General features: G+C 42.9%; 1 protein-coding gene across 1 annotated transcript; it reads right to left on the reverse strand.

The window, feature by feature from the left end:
* Positions 1-412: 412 nt before the first annotated feature.
* On the reverse strand, positions 413-26311 carry LOC139422172 (MAGUK p55 scaffold protein 2a). Its single transcript, XM_071173327.1, has 13 exons — positions 26292-26311; positions 16976-17090; positions 13807-13910; positions 9213-9365; positions 8842-8997; positions 8284-8511; positions 7131-7262; positions 6844-6949; positions 3941-4012; positions 3657-3818; positions 3247-3449; positions 2992-3120; positions 413-2026 (listed from the first exon to the last, which is right to left on the reverse strand). The coding sequence occupies exons 2-13, from the start codon at positions 17004-17006 to the stop codon at positions 1850-1852; spliced, it is 1653 nt and encodes a 550-aa protein (XP_071029428.1). The 5' UTR covers positions 17007-17090; positions 26292-26311; the 3' UTR covers positions 413-1849.
* Between the last annotated feature and the right edge of the window lie 477 nt (positions 26312-26788).

The raw sequence follows: 26788 nt of genomic DNA on the forward strand, positions 1-26788 counted from the left end.
GGTGCTTTGGCCTTTGGGGATGAGGAGTGACAATGGGCGGGGCTCTTAGAAATACGGGGGAACTGTTTCTATCAATAGTATCTGATGAGGCATCGATCATCTAATATCTTATGCAAGTTGAATTAAAAATCAGTTATTTGGAACCATCCATTCTTTTTTAGTGACAGTGGAAAATGGAGTTAGATGAGGTCATCATGACTTGGAATGCATATCATCCTGATAGGCTTACCAATAGAAAGTTATCAATGGCTTGGCCACCACATTTGTTCTTAACACTGGAAATCCCTTGCACTGGAGCCCGTTGTTTCCTAAACCCCCTAAAAAAATGTAGCTTTACTGGGATGCTATTTGATCCTTCCATGGAATCAGACATCAATTTGGTATCATTGATTTTAGACGTTTAATTGTGGACATCATCAAATGTACAGTTCATTTTCCTATAAACAACACACTGTCACTGTAGTTAGTGTTTGCCTCTAGTCTACTGTATATCTACATTCACAGTCTGTCATTTACAGTACGTCTAGAAAAAGTGACTGATACACAGTCAAATACACAAGGTTCTTGAAATCGTTCAACCATGAATTCAACTAATTGAAATCTCCAAACTCATATTCTAGGTATTTGAAAATGCCATGGACACACGTGAGCATCATGGAATGTAGAAACCATGCTAAAAGGAAGAAACTATGACCGTGCACTCATCAGGAGCACACAAACGTGTCATTGTTGTGTGTCGTTCCTCTGGAGTTTCGCAAACAGAAAACGAAAACAAGCTATCCCCATACAGTACAGAGTACATCCTCAGTCTGTTTTCTTCTGTTTCGTGTCTAGTGAATACGACCCCAAACTAATCATCGCCAAATTTCCCAAACGCCTGCGGTGCATCGATTTCAACTGACCCAATAGGCATCCTGTACCACTGCATCACAAGATCCACAGTTACGAAAGTGGAATAAAAAGGTCTGCCCCAGTTTGACAAGTAAACACCAAGGGACCCATCAAGTAAAATGCCGGAGCCGTTACCTTGTCAAACGGGTGTGTACTGTACTGCACAGCAGACCTGGGAATAGTATTCTTATGAAATAAAAGAGAAAGGAGGCTTTTGGCACGTCAAAAACATATCCGTAAAGTATCTGTGTGGTTACCTAAATAACGGTTGTGCTTACAGTCCATCTATCATACACATCTCTCTATGCATATATATGCTATCTTCAAATTGTTTGGATGTTTTACTATCACACCTTGGTGTCTTGACTTTTTGAAATGATAGAAAAAAAGAAATACCCAACAGTAGGTGTCAAAAAGTGTTCCGACTTGAACACAACCATACAAAAAATAGAATGTGGTAATAAAAATAGAATTTGGTGTGTGTGTGTGTGTGTGTGTGTGTGTGTGTCAGAGCCTGTAGTGAGGACATAAACAGTAGAAGGCCATCTACCACTGTTTACTGTTTTGATGTAAGATTACCTATTTACTATTCTGAATGTCCATTTATGATTCATGTAAACATAGATGAAGTCTTGCTGAACTAAAGAGTCAATGTCGTGAACAGGATTATGGTAAAGACACTCTGCAACCGCACGAATGCACACACATGCACACACATGCACACACACACACACACACCAGAATCCCATAATGCCCAAATTTGTCGACAAATTTCCAAAAGCAATACATACACAGCAAAAAGAATGCTGTCAGTTCAGTCTTATGTACAGTATGGGGTCCAAAGGTCAGAGGTCCAGAGGTCACAGTGATGATGAGCTAGACAGTATCTTCAGATGTCTTGTGGGGATGAATGAGAGAACAAGTGATCGACACCACCCTCTTGTCCTTCTGTCTCCCACTAGAAGACCCAGGTGACTGGGACCCACTGCTGGGTAGCAGAGACCTTCTCCAGGGCTGCCTTCAGGTTCCTGTAGCTCTCGTCCAGGTTGTCGTTGACGATGGTGAGGTCAAAGTAGTGTCCGTAGGCCATCTGGATGCGGGTGCTCTCATCCACTGTTCTCTTCAGCTCTGAGTCCTACAGAAAACAAAGATGTCAGTTGTTAGAACTAAGAGTAACAGGAAGGGAACAGGCCCCGAACAAGCTAATTAGTTCTGTTTAGGAAGGCGCCAATAGGTAAGAACCTGGAAGCTCAAGCATGTAGCTAGTTAGAGCAACATTAGGGCCTTTCAGCTTTACAGCAAGTTGTGACCTTGGGACTATAAGGTTCTATCTGCATAAAGCATCGTTCTACCTGACACTTATGAATTATGCATGTTCAGTTTTTAAGAAGACTGTAGTTATTTGAATACATAAATGATAGAATAACACTATTTTACCCAGATAAGCAATGTATTATGATCATCAGACAAATTACTGTCATTACTGAACAATGATGTGCAATTTACTTTAAGATTTCTGACAGTGTTGATGGCAAAGACGTGTTCCGATTGGTCCGTCTGTATTTGTTCAGGCTTGTGATTGGATAGCTCCAAGTTCAAATGGGTTTATGCAGATAGAACTTTCTGGTTGTTAAGATGAACTTTTTCAAAAATCACACTGCACAGACATACAGTATGAAGAACCATCTAAAGATCTAAAGATTCTTGACACAACAGATGAGCCTGGCACCTACTACCATACCCCGTTCAAAGGCACTTCAATCTTTTGTCTTTCCCATTCACCCTGTGAATGGCACACATACACAATCCGTGTCTAAATTGTCTCACGGCTTAAAAATCCTTCGTTAACCTGTCTCCTCCCCTTCATCTACACAGATTAATGTGGATTTAACAAGTGATATCAATAAGGGATCATAGCTTTCACCTGGTCAGTCTATGTCATGGAAAGAGCAGGTGTCCTTAATGTTTTGTACACTCAGTGTATAATGGCTAAACAAATTGAGGCACGTTGGTCGTCCTGAATGAAAGACATAGTCAGTAGCTGTCATTGAGTTTTCCATTCAGGCATTATCCTCTGTTTGGCTTCACCCTGGTGCTTACCGTCAGCTGCTTGGTGACAACTCCAGTCTCGATGGCCGACTGGTTCATGGCCTTAAGGACCTCAAAATCAGGGGCCTCGATGAACACCACGTAAGGCAGGAACTCCGACGTCCGCAGTACCTTCAAGGCCTGTAAGTAGTACAAGGAATACAATGTCTGTATGAGGTATCAATGTCACTGTTAGAACCCTGAATTCACCCAGATAGGGCTCCAGATTGTGGTGCGTGGGACCACAATGTGGCCAGTCGCTCCTACCTGAGGATTGGCGTCCAGTACACAGATGCGACCGGCCTCCACCACCTCATGGATGGAGTCCATCTTGGTGCCGTAGAGATTGCCGTCGTACTCGCCATGCTCCAGGTAGCGGCCATTCTTGATGTCCGCCTCCATCTTGCTCCGCGAGGTGAAGGCATACATCTGGTCCTCCCGCTCCCCTGACTTTGGCTTTCTGGAGGTGTCTGGAGGAGGCAAGAAGATGATCTACATTTTAGTCATTTACCAGACACTCTTATCCAGAGCAACTTGCTGGAAACAGTTTTAACAATCCCTAGTTACTGTATGAAGGTGTCCTAAGACAATGGATTCAATCCAAAATCAAAAAGGGCTGGCTTTAGCATGTAAGCATTTTGTTGTTGTCAATTAGTTGGAATGTTAGCAACACTCACGGGGGATGGTGGTGCCGTAGTGCTGTGGGTCAGACAGCAGCAGTTTGTTCTTCAGGCTGCGTCGGCCCACTCCCAGAGCACCAATCAGAACCAACGTCTTCCTGCGGAACGGAGGCACCTTGGCAACCTCCTCATAGATCAGCAACTCATGCCTGTCAAACTCTGAGAGAGAGAGAGAGAGAGAGAAATAAAACAGAGACAAATTGATAGCTTTGTTTATTTGTTAACATTTCAATGTAATTTACAGAAACACTCAGAATTATCAGAACTCAATAAATTCCCACCTGCATTCTTAGTGGTTAGATACATCATCTTTTTCTTCTTGTTCTTTCCCGCCACTCCAGTACAAAGATTTCCTGTCACAATAACACACAATAAACAATGATGATCCCATACAAATATAATCCCATACAAATATAATCCCATACAAATATAATCCCATACAATATAATCCCATACAAACATGATCCCACCCACAAACTCCATTTATCCACATTCATCCACAGGTATTCACATGGTTTTCTTATTAATCATCCATTTGATTTTACACTAGGGGGCAGTATATAACAATGCCAAGTAGAGGTCATTGGTCCAAAAAGTTGGAAACATTCCAAAATGGACCTGTTGCTTTCCCACCCGGACCCGATATGCATAAATATATATATTTCTTAAATATAGATACCCATTCCGAACGGACCCGAGGACAACTAGACCCACTCATTATAGACCTGGTCGGATCCTGCCCCAATCCGAGTGAAGGAAGCAGCAGAAAAGGGAAGTTTTTAACCTACTTATTAACCAGAGCTGATAAAACACGAGGGAGAGGAGGGAGAGGTGCCGCTCTAGCATGTTGGGGAGGGGTGTGTTACTTAGAGTGAGTGGCACAGGGAGGACGGAGGGAAAGACGAGAGACAGCAACCAACCAAGCCGACTTGTTGCCATAGCTAGGTTATTTATCATCCAATATAATTAAGTAGTACCTGTCTTGACGGCTTCAAACCGGGAGAAGCTAGTTAAGCTACCTAGCTAGGCTAATTGAGGCTGCATGAGCTTTCTCGTCCTACAGTTAGAAATAACAACAACTCCATCAGAATATTAAGTAGAAGCCTAACTGTTGGCTCATGGTTGTTGTAGCCTGTCCTGCTCCTTTAACTTTTAATTTAATCTTCCGTTGATTAGATATCGCATAACTCTTTCCATGGAGGCTCTATGGATTTTGATGGCTTTGATGGTTTATAATTGACCATCAACAAGCTACACGTGCCACCATCATGAAAAGAGCAGCAGCGTAAATTATACAATTTGTCTCTCTCTACTGTAGCATTCGCATTTCGGCACAACATCATTCCCTCTACATAATAAGCTACACATCAAGGATCTGACGATCTGGCTCATATTAAAAGCTGTCCGTTCATTTGTGAGGAGTGAGAGACAGACTCTCTCTCTAAGTGTTATGATGTGTTAATAAGGTGGGCTGAACTGGTAGGGTTGTTGGGTGACTGAATGACTGCCACACCGGCAGTTATGAGTGATGACCGCAGTCAAATGTCATTTCACCATTGAGTCACAGTAATCTCCTTTTATGTACTCTAGTCGTGCTTTGGTTGTACCCAACATGATTGTGCCGTTATACAATGCATAGCCTCCCGCATATTACGCATGGCAGAAAACAAATGAAACCAAACTGATTTAAGATGTCTTGGTACATAAATGCTCCAAAATTAAACTAATCTGAATAATCGCCTTTGAGTGTGGACCGTATTATTGTACATACTGGGTGGACTGGTTACCTTATACTATGCAGCAAATGTTCTATCCATGAGTCTGGGAGAGAACGTACAAGCCAGTCCTAGGTGATGCTGTTGGTTCATTGTTTGTGCAGGGCGGTTTACAGTTAGCCTACAGTTAGCCTACAGTTAGCCTGATTTTGAATAGCCTAGTATTAGGGATTTTTAAAAATATTTTCATAATTAATTGAGAGTCACATTACCTTCAGCTATACAGAATATCTCACCATCATGCATTTCCATCTCCTCCACTCTCTCCTTTATTCCTTTCCTGAGCGCGCAGACAGGCTGTCAACAGTTTAGTGAAATATGTTTTGTTGCGAAAAGATGTTACTATTGATGTTCCATAACATATTTCACTTGGTGTCCCAAATTAAGCACTGGGTAGCTGCAGGAACAAGGTTTGAGAGCCCGTGGTACACAAGAGTTTGGGCAAAATATCACGTGTCGGGCAGAGAGAGCAAGCTCCTCAAACAGTGGTTGATGGGTGGAGTGAAATAAGTCTTCTTATATTTATTTCTCAGTTGCCCCCCCCCCCCCCCCCCCCCCCCTGCCCCTGTTCCTCCCCTGTTCCTGCCCATTTAATAACGGGCCATTCTAAATTGAAACAAATTTGAGTAAAGACAAGATAAAGACAATCTTTTCTTAGTAAAGACCAGATTAAATTGAGAATAGCCTGATGGGTGTAAATATGATCACTTGATGAGAAAACAGATGTGCAGCCTGAGGCAAGGAACAGAGAGCACAAGCTTTTTTTGTGTTACTTTCTCAAATCATCTCAAATCAAATCAGCAGCCCATATATGTTTTGATTTTCTAAGACATTCTAAGGTTTGTATCATTCACAACTAAAGTTGCCAAATAACTCTAAAGCTAGCACATAGGACCTGTTTCAAATCATAATTTTATGCTCAACATAGCCACTTCACACTCGCTCTGTAATGGGAAACGTATCCTTTCTATTTTATTGAGTTCTATATTATTCTTCTTACTATAAAATCGGATAAAATTAAATAATATCATGGGACTTATAAGCATATCTTGTCCGCTAAATGAACAAGCCTGCAGCCTATGGCATGGAGCACAGCCAGATAACATACAGTAGGCCAACTCATTCTCTTCTTCTGAAATACATTTTCATTTGATAACGTTTCCTTAGACCTGACTAAGATAAATCATGGATTTATTGTGATGATGTATATTACATTGATTTATAATACTTTTCAAAAATGTAGATGTTCCAACGGCACACATCACTGGCTTGTATGCGTGGAGGCCTGGAGATACCAAACATGTTTATGTTCATTAACGGTCGATTACCGTGTGACCGGCAGTCTTTTGCACGGCAATGACCGTCTGGCAAAATGTCATGACTGCCACAGCCCTATGCACTGGTCCTACCTGCGGGGGCCAGCTCCACGTCTCGCTTGACAAAGGCTTTTCTCTTCTCCTCCAGCAGCTGACTGGGGATCAGCCCAGCGCTGCCTCCCTCCACACAACGACGAGCCTGACAGACCCACAGGATGATTCTCTCATCAATACTTAGACCCACCAGCACGCACACCGTGTACCGATAGGCACAAGTAGACAAATACAGAGGCTGATAGTATTGACAACAGAAGCAAAACACAAAACAATTTGTGTTACATGCAGTACAGTACATGGTAAAATAATCCCTATGGACCCACCTGCCACCAGTTGAGGTCATCCTGATTGACGATCTGCAGGATGTCACCGGTGTAGAACTTAAGCCCTGCCTCTTTACACGGGATCAGGTTGTCATTGGCCGGGTCGTAGTCATAGTGACACTTCACAAACACCTGTGGGGAACAGGAAGTAGATACATACAGATGGTTACGAGTCTGTTACTGTTGGATAGTGTTGAACATTTCGTACCAAATTCAAAAGGAGAAGCTCGATTTGTCACACTTCTAACTTGCAAAGTTTACATTTGTTTATCGAAGTGGAAGTTTTCCTCTAGAGCATGCAGTATGTGCATTCAGAGTATACAGCTGTATACAGTATTCCAGCTGATCAATGCCATTATCAACAAGAATGCATAAAGACAAACCACTTTCTACAATCCTCAGTTGAAATACGTTACTGTAAATATCAACACTTCCTCAGCAGCCATAACACCCTTCTGCTGACAACTGGTTTGTACTTTCAGACTATTTTCCCATCCCTCTTTTTTCCACAGCAGAAGGGTGTTAGATAAAGGGAAAGAAATCCCCCCCCAAAAGACATATTGTACGGAAATACTCAGCTCCCTCCGCCTGGTGGTATCCATGACAACTAGCCTGGGAAGAGGGGGTGCGTTCTAGCAGACTGGTGCCTTAGTACTTTATTGCTAACTCTGGTACTTTATTGTTCACTCTGGTACTTTATTGTTCACTCTGGTACTTTATTGTTCACTCTGGTACTTTATTGTTCACTCTGGTACTTTATTGTTCACTCTGGTACTTTATTGTTCACACTGGTACTTTATTGTTAACTCTGGTACTTTATTGCTAGCTCTGGTACTTTATTGTTAACTCTGGTACTTTATTGTTCACTCTGGTACTTTATTGTTCACTCTGGTACTTTATTGTTCACTCTGGTACTTTATTGTTCACTCTGGTACTTTATTGTTCACACTGGTACTTTATTGTTCACTCTGGTACTTTATTGTTCACTCTGGTACTTTATTGTTAACTCTGGTACTTTATTGTTCACTCTGGTACTTTATTGTTCACACTGGTACTTTATTGTTAACTCTGGTACTTTATTGTTCACTCTGGTACTTTATTGTTCACACTGGTACTTTATTGTTAACTCTGGTACTTTATTGTTAACTCTTACCTGTCCTGGCGCGTGGCCCTCCTGATAGCTAGGGAGGATCTTCAGCACCACGCTGCCGCTGGCATCCTGCAGCATCTCCTGCAGAACCCTCGGGTCCTCACCCACCTCCTTCCCGTTCACCTCCTTGATGATGTCACCCGCGTGGAGGAGTCCCTGCTGGTCGATCATCCCTCCGTGGAGGATCCTGGCAATCACCAGCTCCCCCGCCTCCACACGGAAAGTCACGCCCTGAACAGGTTCAAAACATATAAACTAATGAGGATGTGTGGCATGGGGTGTTGCTACTTTGGCACAAACTCTCTCCTCTCTTAATTGTCCTTCTACAATGTCCTACATGTTCAATCAAATATCTAAAATGACAAAATAATGGCAATTCCTTCTCTTGAAAAAAGGACATGAATGAGGATACACTACGCTTACAAGTATACACTATGGTTAAAACCACTAGCCTGTTTGTGATTCAGCCAAAGAAGGAAGAGTTGACTAAAACACCTAAACTCTGGGTGCCATGCTATCTATACCAGATAGGTGATAGACAAAGAGCAAGGTGGTACTAACCAAGTGTTCACCAGCCACTTTGCGGATGCCCACCATCCGGACGGCATCTGGGGGCACGGGCTGGTTGCTGACAGGGAGCTCCATGTAGGCACAGGGGCTGGGGGGTGGGGTGTCACACACCTGGGACGCCACCGAGTCATGGGTCTCCAGCAGAGACTGGGAACCAGTCGGCAGAGAGAGAACATTAGATTGACAGCAGACTGAGGCTACCAGAAATACTTTCATAAAACTAAATAGTGGATTATGTGATGAAGGACATTTATTCTCTGCACGTCTAGGTAAGTGTATGCGTGCATTGATGTTCACATGAGTGTGTGGTTTAATGGGTGTGGGTGTGTGTGTCCACACTATGTGTGCTTCTGTGTGTGTACCTGAAAGTGGGGTTCGTTGAGGATGCGCGTGAGCTCTGCTGCGCTGTTGCTTTGGTGTGTGAAGGGACTCAGCTCTCTGAGGATCTCCTCGACCAGCTCTACGTTGTTGTCCCTCACCGCCTCCAACCTGGTCTCTTCCAGACTCTCTGGCTCCTACGGGACATTTAAAAAAAAAGAAGATTATATATATATATATATCTATATATTTTTTTTGAAATTTTACATTTATTTAACTAGGCAAGTTAGTTAGGAACATATTCTTATTCACAATGACAGCCCACCAAAAGGCCTCCTGTGGGGAGGGGGGCCTGGGATTAAAAATACAAATAAATTCAATAAAATTATAGGACAAAACACACATCACGACAAGAGAGACACCACAACGCTAAAAGGAGACACAAGGAGACACAAGGAGACACACACACCTATACTTTTATTTTAATCCATATTTGACATACGAATGTATACTTATTAAAGACATGCTCTGGAACTTTTTATTTTATTTTTTTAACCTCCCGCTTTGGGCTGGATGTGTCAATGTGCAGTTCATACATGCATAATCTATGAGCAGAATTACTGTTTTACCTCAATAAGCTACGAAATCCCTAGTTTGAAAGCGACTGTTTTTCTGGAAGCTGTGCTGCGACATTTTTCCTACATTTTCTGCCACGTGGGTCAGCCCCCTAACAATTTGAGTTCTAGCCAATGTTCTTCAGCCCCTCACCATTTGAGTGACAGCAAGCAAAATGTGCACACAATTTGCAGAACTACTGGCTACAAACTATACAAAAGTATTGGAGAATCTCTTTAGGATGGAAATAAGTATGCTTCAGAATGGTTTTGGGTACTTTAAAAATAGTAAGTACACATACTTTGCACCTTAAAATATATATAGAAATCTTTCTATTTTATTTTTTGTACTTTTTTAGTTCTCTGTGACTTTTATCTGACTTTTATCTGAACCTGCCTAAACTATTTTTCATCAAAGTAGAGTGGAAGCCATTAATATTTCACAGAAGCTCCAAGATCCGCCCAAAATGTCCTGGCTGGCTGGCTGACTGACTTTCCCTTTGAAGTTCATTCACAGAAGGAATTGAGTTCAAAGTCAGCTGATCATGTCTTTAATGTAAAAGCAGATGTTTGAAAGTAATTCTTGAGAGAATTAGTGGACATTAACAACTGAAGGGATGGGCCAGACACGACCCTGAGGTCTGGGACTGAGTGGCATCTGGCACCAGCCAGGAATTTAGGCTTCTAGCCCAGTGGTTGTCATAAGAGCAAATTTAGGATCCCCCTATCCTTCCTTAAACGTAAACTTACTATGAAGAGGGATTAAGCAAATCTGTACTGGGATCAACACTTAAGGGCAAGGCGACCCACCTACACAGAGTATATGGGCCTCACTGCCAGACCAAAACTGTAATTTAAACTCTTTGGTAATCATACCACCTGGTGGACTAGGAGTGCACACACACCTTATATCTGGTTCATTGACAAACTGTGCTTAAAGGCAAATCAATGTCAGGCCTCCATTAGGAGTGCTATTTTTAGTCTGGGCTGTCACTTCTCATTTCCCCTGTAGGGGAGAGTGTGTGTGTGTGTGTGTGTGTGTGTGTGTGTGTGTGTGTGTGTGTGTGTGTGTGTGTGTGTGTGTGTGTGTGTGTGTGTGTGTGTGTGTGCGTGTGCGTGCGTGCGAGAGAGAAAGCTTATAAGAAATCCCGCTACGCCCTCCTACGAACCATCAAACAGGCAAAGTGTCAATACAGGACTAAGATCGAATCGTACTACACCAGCTGAGAAGCTCGTCGTATGTGGCAAACTATTACAAAATACAAAGGGAAGCACAGCCGAGAGTTTCCCAGTGACACGAGCCTACCAGACGAGCTAAATAACTTATATGTTCGCTTCGAGGCAAGAAACACTGAAACATGCATGAGAGCATCAGCTGTTCCGAACGACTGTGTGATCACGCTCTCCGCAGCCGATGTGAGTAAGACCTTTAAACAGGTCAACATTCACAAGGCCGCAGGGCCAGACGGATTACCAGGACGTGTACTCTGAGGATGCGCTGACCAACTGGCAAGTGTATTCACTGACAATTTCAACCTCTCCCTGTCTGAGTCGGTAAAACCAACATGTTTCAAGCAGACCACCATAGTCCCTGTGCCCAAGAACACTAAGGTAACCTGCCTAAATGACTACCGACCCGCAGCACTCACATCTGTAGCCATGAAATGCATTGAAAGGCTGGTCATAGCTCACATCAACACCATATCCCAGAAACCCTAGACCCACTCCAATTTGCATACCACCCCAACACCTTGACAAAAGGAACACTTATTTGAGAATGCCATTCATTGACTACAGCTCAGCATTCAACACCATAGTGCCCTCAAAGCTCATCACTAAGCTAAGGACCCTGGGACTAAACACCTCCATCTGCAACTGGATCCTGGACTTCCTGACGGGCCACCTCCAGGTGGTAAGGGTAGGTAACAACACATCCGCCATGCTGATCCTCAACGAGGGGGCCTCTCAGGGATGCGTGCTCAGTCCCCTCCTGTACTCCATGTTCATTTGACTGCATGGCCAGGCACAACTCCAACACCATCATTAAGTTTGCCGATGACACAACAGTGGTAGGCCTGATCACTGACAATGATGAGACAGCCTATAGGGGGGAAGACAGAGACCTGACCGTGTGGTGCAAGGACAACAACCTCTCCCTCAACGTGATCAAGACATAGGAGATGATTGTGGACTACATGAAAAGGAGGACCGAGCATGCCCACATTCTCATTGATGGGGCTGTAGTAAAGCAGGTTGAGAGCTTCAAGTTCCTTGGCGTCAACATCACCAACAAATTATCATGGTCCAAGCACACCAAGAGGGAAAGAGGAAAAGATTAAACATATTCCCCCTCAGGAGACTGAAAAGATTTGGCATGGGTCCTCAGATCCTCAAAAGGTTTTACAGCTGCACCATCGAGAGCATCCTGACGGGTTTCATCACTGCCTGGTATGGCAACTGCTCGGCCTCTGACCACAAGGCACTACAGAGGGTAGTGTGTATGGCCCAGTACATCACTGAAGCCAATCTTCCTGCCATCCAGGACCTCTATACCAGGCGGTGTCAGAAGAAGGCCCTAAAAGTTGTCAAAGACTCCAGCCAGCCTAGTCATAGACTGTTCTCTCTGCTACCGCACGGCAAGCAGTACCGGAGCGCCAAGTCTAGGTCCAAGAGGCTTCTTAACAGCTTCTTCTCCCATGCCATAAGACTGCAGAACATCTAATCAAATGGCTACCCAGACTATTTGCATTGCCCCCCCCCCTCTCTCTCCTACGCTGCTGCTACTCTCTGTTATTGTCTATCCATAGTCACTGTAATTCCTCTACCTACATGTACATATTACCTCAATTACCTCAACATCTGTTTATAGCCCCACTATTGTTATTTTACTGCTGCTCTTTAATTATTTGCATTGTTGGTTAAGTGCTTGTAAGTAAGCATTTCACTGTAAGGTCTACACCTGTTGTATTCGGCGCATGTGACAAATACAATTTGATTTGATTGGAGAGAGCGAGAGCGAGAGAGAGAGAGAGATCCCTCCCATCATCTGACATCAAAGCGGTCCAGCAGCAGTCATTAGTGCCGGGGCATGACAGTTCCACATCCTCAGATGTCGACTAGTTTGAGATCATATTACCCTCTTCATCAGTCCTCCTTGACGCAAGAGATTACCTCATTTAAATAATTACATTTACTGGCCCCAGCTCATCATGAATAAATGAATAACAAAATGATCAAGACCTGTTGTGCTTTAAAAAAAAAAAAAGATACGTCTTTGTAGCCTTTGTTCCAGAACATCCCTCTGTATTTCCAAAAACAGTACCCAGACACTTCCACTTTAATCACTGAACAACTTCAATTAAAAGGTGCACAACCCTTCTCCTTGGGGACCATTCATTAAACAAAAGGCTAAACACCCAATTTATTTCTTAAGCAATTGAATGATTCCCCTTGCTGTCTCTTTTGTTCACAGTCGTGGTTTCCATTTCCCCTCAGCCATGTAGAGTGTTGTAATGACTTACAGCTTTCACTGCTATTTTCCTTTGGTAATAAATCCTTGAATGGATTTTTGGAAAGGTTGATCTGTCTCACCTTTTTTTTTTAAATACATGTTGGCAGAAGGGTATCAGTTGCAATTACATGCTGTGATGCCTCTCACCTTTTGTAGAATGCATGTTCAGAGGGAGGGTGTCAGTTCCCATGGCATTGTCTCTGTTGCCATACAGGGTTTTGAGTTTGTGAAGGCTTGAATGAGTTATAGCTTCTGGGAACGTGCAGTGTTTTTTTTGGCACTGATATTTCTTGGTTTTAGGACAGTGGGCCTTATTCAATCACTCTCTCTGGTTTGTGTGTGTATATGTGTGTGTGTGTATGTGTGTGTGTGTGTGTTTGTTAGTGTGTGTGTAATCCTACGTACTAGATATTTAACCTTTCTCTGACTCACTACGAGGCTCTCTGTAGGCCTGTGTGTGAATACATCCTGCCATGTTTGAATGTGTGTGTACTAGGTCTCTCTCTTTCTCACCACGGGGCTGTCTATGATGCCCTTGAGGAAGATGAGGTCCAGGTCATTGGCGGTGGTGGAGCTGTTGCTGTCACTCAGGGTATCCAGGACCTGGGGGGGTACCGCTATACACAGAGACGCAGAAACACAATTACAGATTCAGAGGAATGAGTTACACCCAGCTTCACACAGAGACGCAGAAACACAGATACAGATTCAGAGGAATGACTTACACCCAGCTTCACACAGAGACACAGAAACACAGATACAGATTCAGAGGAATGAGTTACACCCAGCTTCACACAGAGACGCAGAAACACAGATACAGATTCAGAGGAATGAGTTACACCCAGCTTCACACAGAGACGCAGAAACACAGATACAGATTCAGAGGAATGACTTACACCCAGCTTCACACAGAGACACAGAAACACAGATACAGATTCAGAGGAATTACTTACACCCAGCTTCACACAGAGACACAGAAACACAGATACAGATTCAGAGGAATGACTTACACCCAGCTTCACACAGAGACACAGAAACACAGATACAGATTCAGAGGAATGACTTAAACCCAGCCTCACACAGAGACACAGAAACACAGATACAGATTCAGAATGACTTACACCCAGCCTCACACAGCGACATAGGACTGAGTTCAGGACTGACCCTTGTAAAGAGGAAAGACTCACCCTTTTGCGAAGGCAAGTCAAAATTAAAGTCACCGTTTTGGAGGAGTTATCACATTTCTACAGCTAAGGTTCAGGAGGTTTTCCAGACCATGTGATCTAAGCGGACCATGTGATCTATTTGTGGGCACCACAAATACTGTAAGAACCTTGAATGGATCATCAGTCTTTAGCTTTATCTCATAAAACCTTCAGCATGCAGCTAAATGTATAAAGTAAACTATTGTTTTAAAGACTTTCAATTCAAATTTCCACCCCCAGTCAGCAAGCTCCCCAAGTTAAACAAGATTTGTATCTGTACCTCTGCATTTCTGCACCCAGCTATGAGTGACTAAGCTATGAGTAACTAAACTATGAGTGACAAAGCCATGAGTGACTGACAATGTCATATATCTATATGACATTAGCATGTCGTTAGCATGTCACTCTCCAGTAAAGGATATAAGGACTTTAAAAATATATATACAGTACCAGTCAAAAGTTTGGACACACCTACTCGTTCAAGGGTTTTTCTTTATTTTTTTTTTACTATTTTCTACATTATATAATAACAGCGAAGACACCAAAACTATGAAACAACACATGTGGAATCATGTAGTAACCAAAGAAGTGTTAAACAAATCTAAATGTATTTTAGATTTTAGATACTTCAAAGTAGCCACCCTTTGCCTTGATTACAGCTTTGCACACTCTTAGCATTCGCTCAACCAGTTTCACCTGGAATGCTTTTCCAACCGTCTTGAAGGAGTTCCCACATAAGGTGAACACTTGTTGGCTGTTTTTCCTTCACTCTGTGGTCCAACTTATCCCAAACCATCTCAATTGGGTTGAGATTGGGTGAACGTGGAGGCCAGGTCATCTGATACAGCACTCCATCACTCTCCTTCTTGGTCAAATAGACTTTACACAGCCTGGAGGTGTGTTGGGTCAATGTCCTGTTGAATAACAAATGATAGTCCCACTAAGCACAAACCAGATGGGGTGGCGTATTGCTGGTTAAGTGTGCCTTGAATTCTAAATAAATCACTGACAGTGTCACCAGCAAAGCACACCCACACCATCATACCTCCTCCTCCATGCTTCACTGTGGGAACCACACACACAGAGATCATCCATTCACCTACTTTGCGTCACACAAAGACACGGTGGTTGGAACCAAAAATCTCAAACTCATCAGACCAAAGGACAGATTTCCACCGGTCTAATGTCCAATTGCTTGTGTTTCTTGGCCAAAGCAAGTTTCTTCTTCTTATTGGTGTCCTTAAGTAGTGGTTTCTTTGCAGAAATTTGACCATGAAGGCCTGATTCCCAGAGTCTCCTCTGAACAGTTGATGTTGAGATATGTTTGTTACTTGAACTCTGTAAAGTATTTATTTGGCTGCAATTTCTGAGGCTGGTAACTTTAATGAACTTATCCTGCAGCAGAGGTAACTCTTTGCTTATTTGAGTGATTCTTGCCATGAAATGGACTTGTTATTTTACCAAATAGGGCTATCTGCTGTGTACCACCCCTGATTGGCTCAAACGCATTATGAAGGAAAGAAATTAAACAAATTAACTTTTAACAAGGCACACCTATTAATTGAAATGCATTCCAATTGACTACCTCATGAAGCTGGTTGAGAGAATGCCAAGAGTGTGCAAAGCTGTCATCATGGCAAAGGGTGGCTACTTTGAAAAGTCTTTAATATAATATAGATTTGGATTTGTTGAACACTTTTTTGGTTACTATGTGATTCCATATGTGTTATTTCATTGTTTTTATGTCTTCACTAATATTCCACAATGTAGAAAATAGTAAAAATAAAGAAAAACCCTTGAATGAGTATAGTTAGTCACAATCAATCACCTGTATACTATAATGTCATAGTATCTCATATATGATCTGCCCAAGATCTCAGTTGACCATCTTCTGCTATTGATTAAAAACAGTCCATTTTGTGGTATCGCTCTAACAGAGAAAACAAAAGTGGGGTACGGCACTTGAACTATGCTCACGAGGCATTTCTAAGTTATATTCTTCAAGAATCAATGGGTACATATCATTCATTTATAAGTCAACAAATGGATGTAGCAACTCTTGATGGCCCTTTAATGTAAAGTGTGACCCAAGACTCCCTCCACCAAAGCCCAAAACGTACGCAGAAAAGATGGTGGCCGCTATCTGGACAAGCAGTGAAAAATGGGTCTACTTCCATGAAGTAACCATGTCAGTTCAATCTCCATTTAGGGGCCACATTATATGGCTTCATTAAAGTAGACCTTTTCTGGCTGCGGCAGTGAGAAACTGTGGGTCTTAATGGCTGTGTGGTGTGTTTATGGATGTGGGTGTCATATAGAATGTGCGACGGCCCCATTTGTCAGAGCTACAGAGAAAGGTAATGGGCTGGGTAAGGGAGGAGAGGAGGAAGAGGGGGATAGAGGAAGGAAATGAGGGATGGAGGGAGGAAAGTAGGGAATGGAGGAATGAAAGGAAGGGAGAGGAAAACAAAACTCACCAGGCTCTGTGCCAGTCGACGCCACAGGCATGTTGAGGCTTTAGTCAAACTGTGTCTGCTGTCGGCAGAGAGGAGAGGAAGAGAGAGAGAGAGAGAGAGAGAGAGAGAGAGCGATCTAGAGAGAAATATAGAGGAGGGGAACATTAATAAACATTTCGTTTAATCAAAAATTAATTTGAATTGAGAGTGTTCCCTCATGTGAGCCAGAACAGACATCCATTTTGAATGCAGTCGTCAGAGCTAAAAATGTATGGTAGAGGCCTTCAAGGATCTAAAAAATTGGACCCGTTCAGAAATGACCCTGGGGCTTTCCCATCCGGAACCGATATGCTTAAATTCATTAAAAAAATGTAAAACTTGTTACGAACAGACCCGAGGACAACTAGACCCTTTCCGTATAGACCTGGTCAGATCCAGACCCGGTCCAATTTGATCCATTTTAAAGCTACTTAATTAACCTGAGCTGATAAAGCACGAGGGAGAGGAGGTAGAGAGAGGTGCAGGGGCCGTGCTGTGTGTGTAGGTTACTGCAATTTCTCTCTCTCTCTCTCTACTGTAGTAGTCACGTTCGGACCTGTATGGGCTCTTCTGGACACGTCAGTTAAAATTACACATAACTGAGACCCGACAATCATATCAGATCCAACCCAGACCTGTGACATTATTTACAATTCTCAATCCAACCGTGTATTCGGGTACAAGTGGATCCATGAAGAGCTCTAATGTACAGTAACGATACACATTTACACCAGCATAGAATCCAACAGGTGCATACGAGCATTTTTCTTAGTATAATATTCACCAGTAGGGAGTGCTGTTTTCCCATCAGCAGATTATATTCAAGTTTGAACGATGGACTACCAATAAGCACGGATGTTTTCCTTGATCTATGGACTCTAAAAGGTGTCGTAAGCGCTCCACAGGGATGCTGACCGATGCTGACTCCAATGCTTCCCACAGTTGTGTCAAGTTGGCTGGATGTCCTAGGGTGGTGGACCATTCTTGATACACAAAAGAAACTGTTGAGAGTAAAAAACCCAGCAGTGTTGCAGTTCTGGCACCTACTAACATACCCCATTCAAAGGCACTTATTTTGTCTTGCCCAAATTTTTTGCATTCTGAGCTAGAGGTCTTCATGACTGTACCTGTACCCGAATACCTGAGGCCTGATCCGGGAACCGAGCAGGTAGCTTGTTGTTGGACAATCATAAGTCATCAAAGCGGCAATAGGCTACAGTCAGAGAGCCTCCATGTTGGGAAAAAAAGTTAGGAGATAGCTAGCTTAACGTTAACTAGCTCAACAAACTTCTCCCGATTTGATGCAGTCATATCATATTTGATGATAAATAACCTAGTTATGGCAGCTATTAGTCTACTATAGCGCGAGTCGGCTTGGTTGGTTGCTGTCTCTCGTCTCTCCCTCCCTGCTCCCGTTTCACTTGCTCACACAGTACGGCCAATCTCCCGCCTGCTAGAGCAGCATCTCTCTCTCCCTCCTCTCCCACACCCTTTATCAGCTCTGGCTAATTAAGGAGCTTTCCTCTGATCCAATCGGACTGGGTCTGGATCCAACCAAGTTTATAGGAAACGGGTCTAGATGTCCTTGGGTCCGTTCAGAATGGATATCTATATAAAACACGTTTCATTTATGCATATCGGGCTCGGGTGGGAAAGGCCCAGTTCCATTTTGGAACGTGAAGACCTCTAATCTATCTAAGCCTTTGTTTCGTATTTCTTCTAACCCTCCGGCGGTGTGCGGGTGTCGATTCTCACGGGACAATGTAAGGAGACGCGAACAAGAGAGAAGGCCTCCTTCGTCACAGACAGAGTGGGCATCTGGTGTAGCTAATCCATTGTATCCATGACAACAGGCTCAATGTATGGTAAGAATGGGGAGGTGGGGGCAATAAAGGAGAACAAAAAGAGAGAGCAGAGCCCCCACCCCGCTCCAGCACCACCCCACCAAAACACTGTCTCACCCCCCCCCCCCCCCCCCCGAAGAGAAGAGCAAGTAAAAACCATGCACAGAGGCTCTGTATATGTCGAATGCTGAAAGGAGATGGTTTAAGAGAGAGCGTGATACATAGAAAGAGAAAGAGAGAGAGAAAGTGAGAGTGAGACCAAAATTGGGACAGTAAGAAGAAACCAGACAAAGAAGGACAGGGAGACAGAGAGTGAGAGAGACAAATGGGAGACTGAGAGGGAGGGAAGACAGACGGAGAGAGAAAGAGAGACAGAGAGTGTGCAATTGAGACATACAATGAGAGTTAGACAGCAAGACGAGAGAGTGCATGAGAGAGACACAGAAAGGGAGCGAGAGTCAAATTAAAGGAGCAGAATGAAGAGCAGAGAATTCTACTTAAGCAAACAATAATAATAGCCTGAGGCGTCAGACAGACAAATCAGGCAGATAAATGTACTCTACCAACACACTCAGGAAGCCATTTTGCTGCTTCACAGTGTGTTGATCACTTCTGCTCGACAGATATCGGCCAGATTCCCCTCATTTGCAGACTCTTCTGAGACAGTGGTTGTTTGCTCTGGATCAAAACAACTCATGTTACTGGGCAACAAGACAGGCAGTAAGTCATGAGGAGGAGAATAGCATCCACATGAATGGCTCACATAGATTACACCTGCTTCTACCATTACTACATTTATTACACTTCTGTATTGGATATTTATTTGTTTAATCTGTTTTATATATATCTATACTTTTTTCTTTACTATTATAGGTACTACTCTTATTCTTGTCGCTGTTGTTTCATAACAGTTATGTGTATCACTTCACTTTGGCAACGTTTCGTTTTTCATTCGAGCCATTGAAGCATATTGCAGTTTCATTTGTAATCATCAACGACTTGATTACCAGGTGTGTCTCTGTGTTGGTTCTGGACTGAAACAAAAGCCAGCATGACCTGTGAGTCCCCGTGACCAGAACTGACAAGCAATGCCCCAGTAGTAAGTAGGCAGTGAACTTGATAGAAACAGTTGCCATGGCTAGGCCTCCGCTCACATTACGCTGTTCGGATGGTAACCGTTGTCATAGTGACATGCCTTTTGCACAAACCGATGTGACGTTAGAGGAGCCACAAGACAATAAATGCAGGATACATAAATGATCAAATATAACAATGAAGTACAGGTTAGAGTTACCCCCCTGTTTAAACGGTCGAAGCCTGTAGGGACTCCTACTGTAGGGGAAATAACACACCACGACACATCCACCTCCTATAACGGATTATTCGTAATGCAATCTACTCAAAGAGAATAATGATACAAGTGCCTTCAAGTCTGGATTTCCATGAACTAACTCCCCTCCTCCTGGCTATTACGACCTACTGCAAAACACAATCCTGACTTAATGTGCCGTGTGGCTGACTGTTAGGTGGACCGTTATGGTGGATGTACGTACATGTGAGGAGGCAGACAAGGATGGTATGTTTTTCTCCCAGGGCTTTGACCTAGCTAACTCATGCCTCAGTAGTGCCCGATAGCAATTAGCATGAGCAGCGGCAAGTATAGCCCAGGCGTCCCCTGTTTGGCCATGCCTTTAACCCATAATGTATCTCACCATCAAATCAAATGTATCTATACAGCCCTTGTTACATCAGTAGATGTCTCAAGGTGCTTATACAGAAACCCGGCCTAAAACCCCAAACAGCAAGTAATGCAGATGTAGAAGCACGGTGGCTAGGAAAAAGTCCCTAGGAAAAGGCAGGAGCCTAGTCAAAAACCTATATACGAACCAGGCTCTGAGGGGTAGCCATGGAATATACAATTTCACATGTCAATGCTTAGGCTACCAATCATCCTCTCCCTTGGACAATCAACAATTTGGCATGAACCACAACACAGTTTCAAAGCATGCCCTCTGGAACACACCCCCATTTGTCTCCCACAATCTTCGACCAGGTAACACGAAGGACCATTCTACAATTACAATTGCAGTCAAGGACAAATAAAGTAAGGATTTACGTTACATTCGCCTTGATCCTGACAAAATCACTGTAGTTAGGATACAGGCGACTTTGAACATAATGGAAAGCATAATATGTGTGGAGCCGCAAACAAAAGATTGGGCAACAAACAAATGAATCGGCATGCCGACCACAAACTCTCGTGACCACAAACGTTTCTTCTCTCGTACTGCTGATCTAAAGTCAAAATAGAGAACCACTGCTGCTGAAACATTTTTCATTTGTGACCTTTGAACTCAGTACCCCCTCAGTAGCCTATCAACACACCCCAGCCAGCTAATCCACGTGTCCCAGTCCACCTGCCTTACAGGTCTAGTCAGAGGGCAGTCCTGTGGTCAACAACAACACACTGACCAACAGTAGACCCATTACATACACAACTCCGGTGACGAGTGGCTTTAGGCCTACTTATTACTCCCACAAACATTTGTTGAGGCATATTTTCCCATAGTAATACTGACAGTTGGTTTGATTTACAATAGACAGTGGCGCCAATTGCATTTCATTAGATAAACAAAACTTGTGAATGTGATAAGGAGTGAAATTGTCATTGCTCATCTTCAAATAACATTTCATCTCAGAAGAAAGGTATGACTTGTCAAAACAGTCGTAGAAGAAACAAACTGTATCTGTAAAATGGTAAGAAGACAAATGCGCCATGTATCTGTGAATCCAGCCATACAGTATCTATCCTGTGAATTATTTAATTAGATGTGATGGTGTTACAACATGTGTGCACTTGACTGCCATTGGCCGATGGCTACCTTCTATTCATCCATCCCAGAGTACCAAGCCAGCAGCTCTCCTTTCCTCTCTGTCTGCTGGTCTGCTTTAATAAGCTAGGGCTGAAAATAGCCCCTCTCTAGGGAGAGCCACAATACACACACACAAATGCATGCTTGTATGTACAGTGTGCATATTCACGCAAGCATACACACAGACACACAGATGCCCAGTCCAATACCACCTATGCCAGAAATCCCAGGTTCCCCAGTATGCTATTCTCACACCAAAGACTGAGTGCGTTCGATCTGGTAGGCTATATTTGCAGACACTCTGACATCTCCTAGGGCTATCGACCTATAGATCTGTGGTGAGACAAGCCTAGCTCTCTGTAGGTATCCAGGGGCGTACGAGATGGACTGCCTCCTTTCTTCCCCGTCAGCCAGTTGCTATGACGATCTGCTAGTATAGTCTGCAGCCGCCATGGTGACCAGTAACGATGCTTAGGGAAAGGGATCGGGACGCATATTTTCAGCGCATGGCGCATGTTATCGGGACTGCTGTGATGGGGAGGGGGAGCAGGGGGGACGTGGGTAGAGGAGCACCGTCAGCAGGGATGATTCATCTAAGCTATACACACACACACACACACACACACACACACACACACACACACACACACACACACACACACACACACACACACACTGTTCCATCATTCCACCACTCATGCCAATGCTATAGGTGGGGAAACAAAGCAGCCTTCCAGCCTCCCCAGCTTGGGCACCCAAAAGAAGGACAAAGGTGATTATGCCATGATGGGAGGTAGGCAACCAATGGGATGTACCGCTTTCTACCCGCCCCCTTTAATGCACATTCACACTGCTGCTAGGCATTGTTGTAAGAAGGAGAAGGTGGAGATAGAGAGGGACTACATCTAGAGACATCTAGGGGCAATGTGGTTAATCAATCCATAAAGCCACTGATAGCTGTGGTGGCTTGTTAGGCTTTTATGCACAAAATGTCCCCTAAGAGTGTATACATGGGGAAGATTAATCTAACACAAAAATTAAGCAATGGTTGGAATGTCTGACCTAAACCATGCTCAAATAATTTAATTAAAATGTCCCTTTTTAGGGCAAGTCTGTGTGTGCGGATATTTCTTCTGTAATTGCATTAGATTATTATGTGTAGTCAGCTATTTTAATGGCAGAATGCCCTGTACATGATTTTGTACCATAACTTGGCAGATACAATGGCTGAATTATGATTCTGACAAACAGTATGAAACAACATAAAATGTATCGTTTTTATAGTTTTTTTTAAAAATAACGAGGCAAGTCAGTTAAGAAGAAATTCTTATTTTCAATGACGGCTCGGGGATTCTATCTTGCAACCTTTCGGTTACTAGTCCGACGCTCTAACCACGAGACTACCTGCCGCCACATTTGCGCACTTAGCAAAGCAGTAAGCGTTACAATATGTAGCCTAACAATAACTAGAAGAGACGTAGCTTAGGCCACTAACAATATTTGTTTATTTTATAATGTAACTAATGCAAATGGCTATAGCTAACGAATGTGCCATTGAGATTGCGAAATAGTTGGGAAGAGATTTTCGATGTATCGATTATGAACTGATACACAAAACAGCGCTGGATTCAAAACGTTTTCAATTTAAATTATTATACAAATTTCTTGCAACCAAAAACACCTGCCATATATGGGGGATACAACCATCCCAGGTCTGCATAATTTTCTGCGAAGAGACAGAATCATTAGATCATTTGTTTTGGTACTGTCCATATGTAGCTTGTTTTTGGTCGCAGGAATGGCCGAAGAATTGCAACATTTACCTGGTGCTAACTCTGCAGATAGCAATGCTGGGTGATTTAAAAAGGCATAGTCAATCGATCAATAATTGAATAATACTCTTAGCAAAAAAATGTTATCTTTAATTTACAATATGTAGAATCTATGAGAATAGAAAGGTTCAGAACTTTTGTTAAACATCACAGCACATTTGAAAAGTATATGGCGAAAAAAATCTAAAACTGGACGTTCTTCAGAGATAGATGGGAGGGGTTGAGGGGAGCTGAAGGATGGGACTAAAAACAAACAAAAGATAACTATTGTAAAATAGATTGTATCCGTAAAATGTATATAGTATGTATAAGCTGAAAGTAGAAGCCTAAGTGTTGTTGTCCATTACTTTACTCCAATTAGGGGAGGGATGGTAGGGTTAGTGGAAAATAATACATTAAAATAAATATAAATGTATATATAATTTATATACAGTGTATACATATTCACAAAACAATATGGGGGATGGGAAATTATGCAGACAATTACATTGATGGAAGCAACAATCTATCTGCAATATTAAATCTGATCTACCCCCTAAAATAAAATAAAAATAAAAAGACAGACAGTAGGTAGGAAGTTGTGTTGTCTAGAGGATGTCTGGGGCAGCAAAAACCCACAGAATCTATGAGAGCAGCAGAGCCTCCACTGCTGTGGCCGATTCTCTGCCAGTCAATGTGACGTAATGGAACCGTTTCTCTCTCCACTGTTCATCCCAAATGAACTGATTTCATTTTTTCTCTCTATGCTAACATCAATTGGATAGAAAATAACCTAAAAAAAAAAAAAACTTTAGAGAGCACCCAAAACATCCACTTGCTTTTTCTTCTATTGTACCTATTTTATCTCTTGGCATAAAGAGATCCTGCTTACTGTACATTATTCCCCTACTAAACCAGCTCGGTATCTCTACTCCTAAATGTGAACCTTGCTACCACATGACCTGCCACAGTGCTCCTAGCCGATGGTAGATAATATGCAAGCTCAGCAATAACACACAGATCCCTATGGAGGTTTCCTTCCTCACCTCCCTCCCTCATGTTGACTCATATTGGGGGGGTTACGAACCGTAGGGCAGGACGCCCACTTGTGTAGTTAATAGCATCCTTCCACTCTTCTCCATCCCTCCCTCCCTTTGCCTTTCTCTATCCCTTTCTCCTCACTCATAATGGGCAGACCACGTGGGTAGTGCATATTCTCTCTTCTCTCTCCATCCTTCTCTTATCCCTCCACCTCCTCCCACGCTCCCATTCCTCTCCCCATCCTTTTCTCCCTCTCATCTCTCTCCCACCCCTCTCCACTTTTCTCCCTACCTCTCTCCCACCCCCCCTCTCTCTCCCTCTCTCCATCCTTCTCATTATCCCTCTCTCTTCTCTCTCTCCATCCCTCTCTCCTTCCTCTCTCGCTCCCTCTCTCCCCTCCTCCACACACACGTCATGCTGTGGCCTCTTGTGCTAACGACACCATGTCCAGGCCCTAACGAGATCACACGCTGATGTGAACTCCATCTGCTCCCCTCATTGCCCCCCACCCCTCCCTACCCCCCTCTCATCCACCCCGCTCCCTAAGAGATAGGCTGCACGCCCCATCTGCTTGTGTCACAATATCTGTCCCCATCTCTCTAAAGACTATGGTGTGTGCATGGCTCCTATCAACACAGTGTGTTAGCCAGTCACTTTGCATTTTGTGGTTTGTCCCAAATACTCAATTGAGAGAGCAAGAGAGAGTGATTGAGAAAAATATAGAAAAATTGATGTTTACTTTTAAGACATTGATCTCTTCAATTCCATTATTCAAATTACTGATAAGTCTTTACTTATCAATTAATCCCTGACATATTTTCAATAATAAATATGTTTTTTTTCACTGTCACCACACATACGATTGGCTTCGAACTAATCACATGGTTTTACTCTAATCGGGCAGGGGAAATTGGATTTCCGTCATGGCAGGTCTATAATAGTGCAATACATTTGTAAAAGGACAGTCCACTTTCACTATCGTGCTTCAACCTACAGGATACAAAACCGAAAACCCAATGTTCCAAAGGTCTGATTCTTTCACCTGAGAAAACTCCTCCACCCCCAGATGGAGAGAAAGAGAAAGAGTGTGGTTAGGTGCGTCTTATAGCCTACATGACATGTGTGATATTATGATACTACTGCACCTTGCCAAAAGTCTGCGCGTGCAGGTGGTGTGCGTGCGGAAGTGTAGGGACGAATTGTATTGTTTTGCTTGCAGCATGCACCAATATACCAGACTATTCACGAATGGTATTCCCCCATTAACGAAAATACTGTATTACAAAACAGTCTTAATATTATTGTGTATTTGGATTGAATTAAAATGACTGAAGAGAACCGTTATCGTTGGTGCGTAGCCGATGGCTCACATCCACATATGGTACCCAGGTAGCCCACCAAAACGCTGGGGGTCTGCAACTGAGACAGAGAAACGCATACATAATGTATCTAACATAAATGTAATGCGAAACACAATGTTGTATATTTTAATAGAAATTGGGTTCGGTTAATCTATGTCTAGATCGCACCATTTGAGTATTTGCCTGACTATGTATCTACATTATCGGAATCACCTACTACTTGACTGCATGAAGCCCCCACACGTAAACAAAGCACAACGAAAAATATCTCAAATCAAATAGACCGTCTGCCATGCATTCCAATGAAAATATATCGTATACTTAAAAAACATAAAAACGCAATTTTTACATAACGGGACTGCACTAACCTGTTCCGTCTCGTGGTCGCGTCGTTGTCTCCGTTTAATATGAAATCTCTGAACAGCTACTGATTGTCAAACCACTGTAAAGTCGTCGCGATGGAGATTTAAACGGGCAATGCACTTCTTTCCTCAATGTGGGCCCCACCAACTACGTACGGTCATAGCGTAGAATAGATATATTGTCTTTTTAACAGTCTTTCTAAACTAGAAAACAAATAATTATTGCAGACCCATTTCATGTTTTTACAATAACAAATACAGACAATTATCGACAATAAGTCGAGAACACACAAATATTCTTGACGCTAATAATTGACTACCATTACATGTCATGAATTTACATGATTTTCATCACATGAGCTGTGTGTAATCCTTACGCTTCCAGTGAATATTCATATTTTAACCCACGTTTGTTTGGGTTAAAGCTCATCTCTAAATTGTGCAGAGTATTATTGAAGTATCATACACAATGGCGTAATGTGTCCTTATTGCTTTGGTTATGA

This window comes from Oncorhynchus clarkii, chromosome 12 (genome assembly GCF_045791955.1).
Source record: "Oncorhynchus clarkii lewisi isolate Uvic-CL-2024 chromosome 12, UVic_Ocla_1.0, whole genome shotgun sequence".
Classification (NCBI taxonomy): Eukaryota; Metazoa; Chordata; class Actinopteri; order Salmoniformes; family Salmonidae; genus Oncorhynchus; species Oncorhynchus clarkii.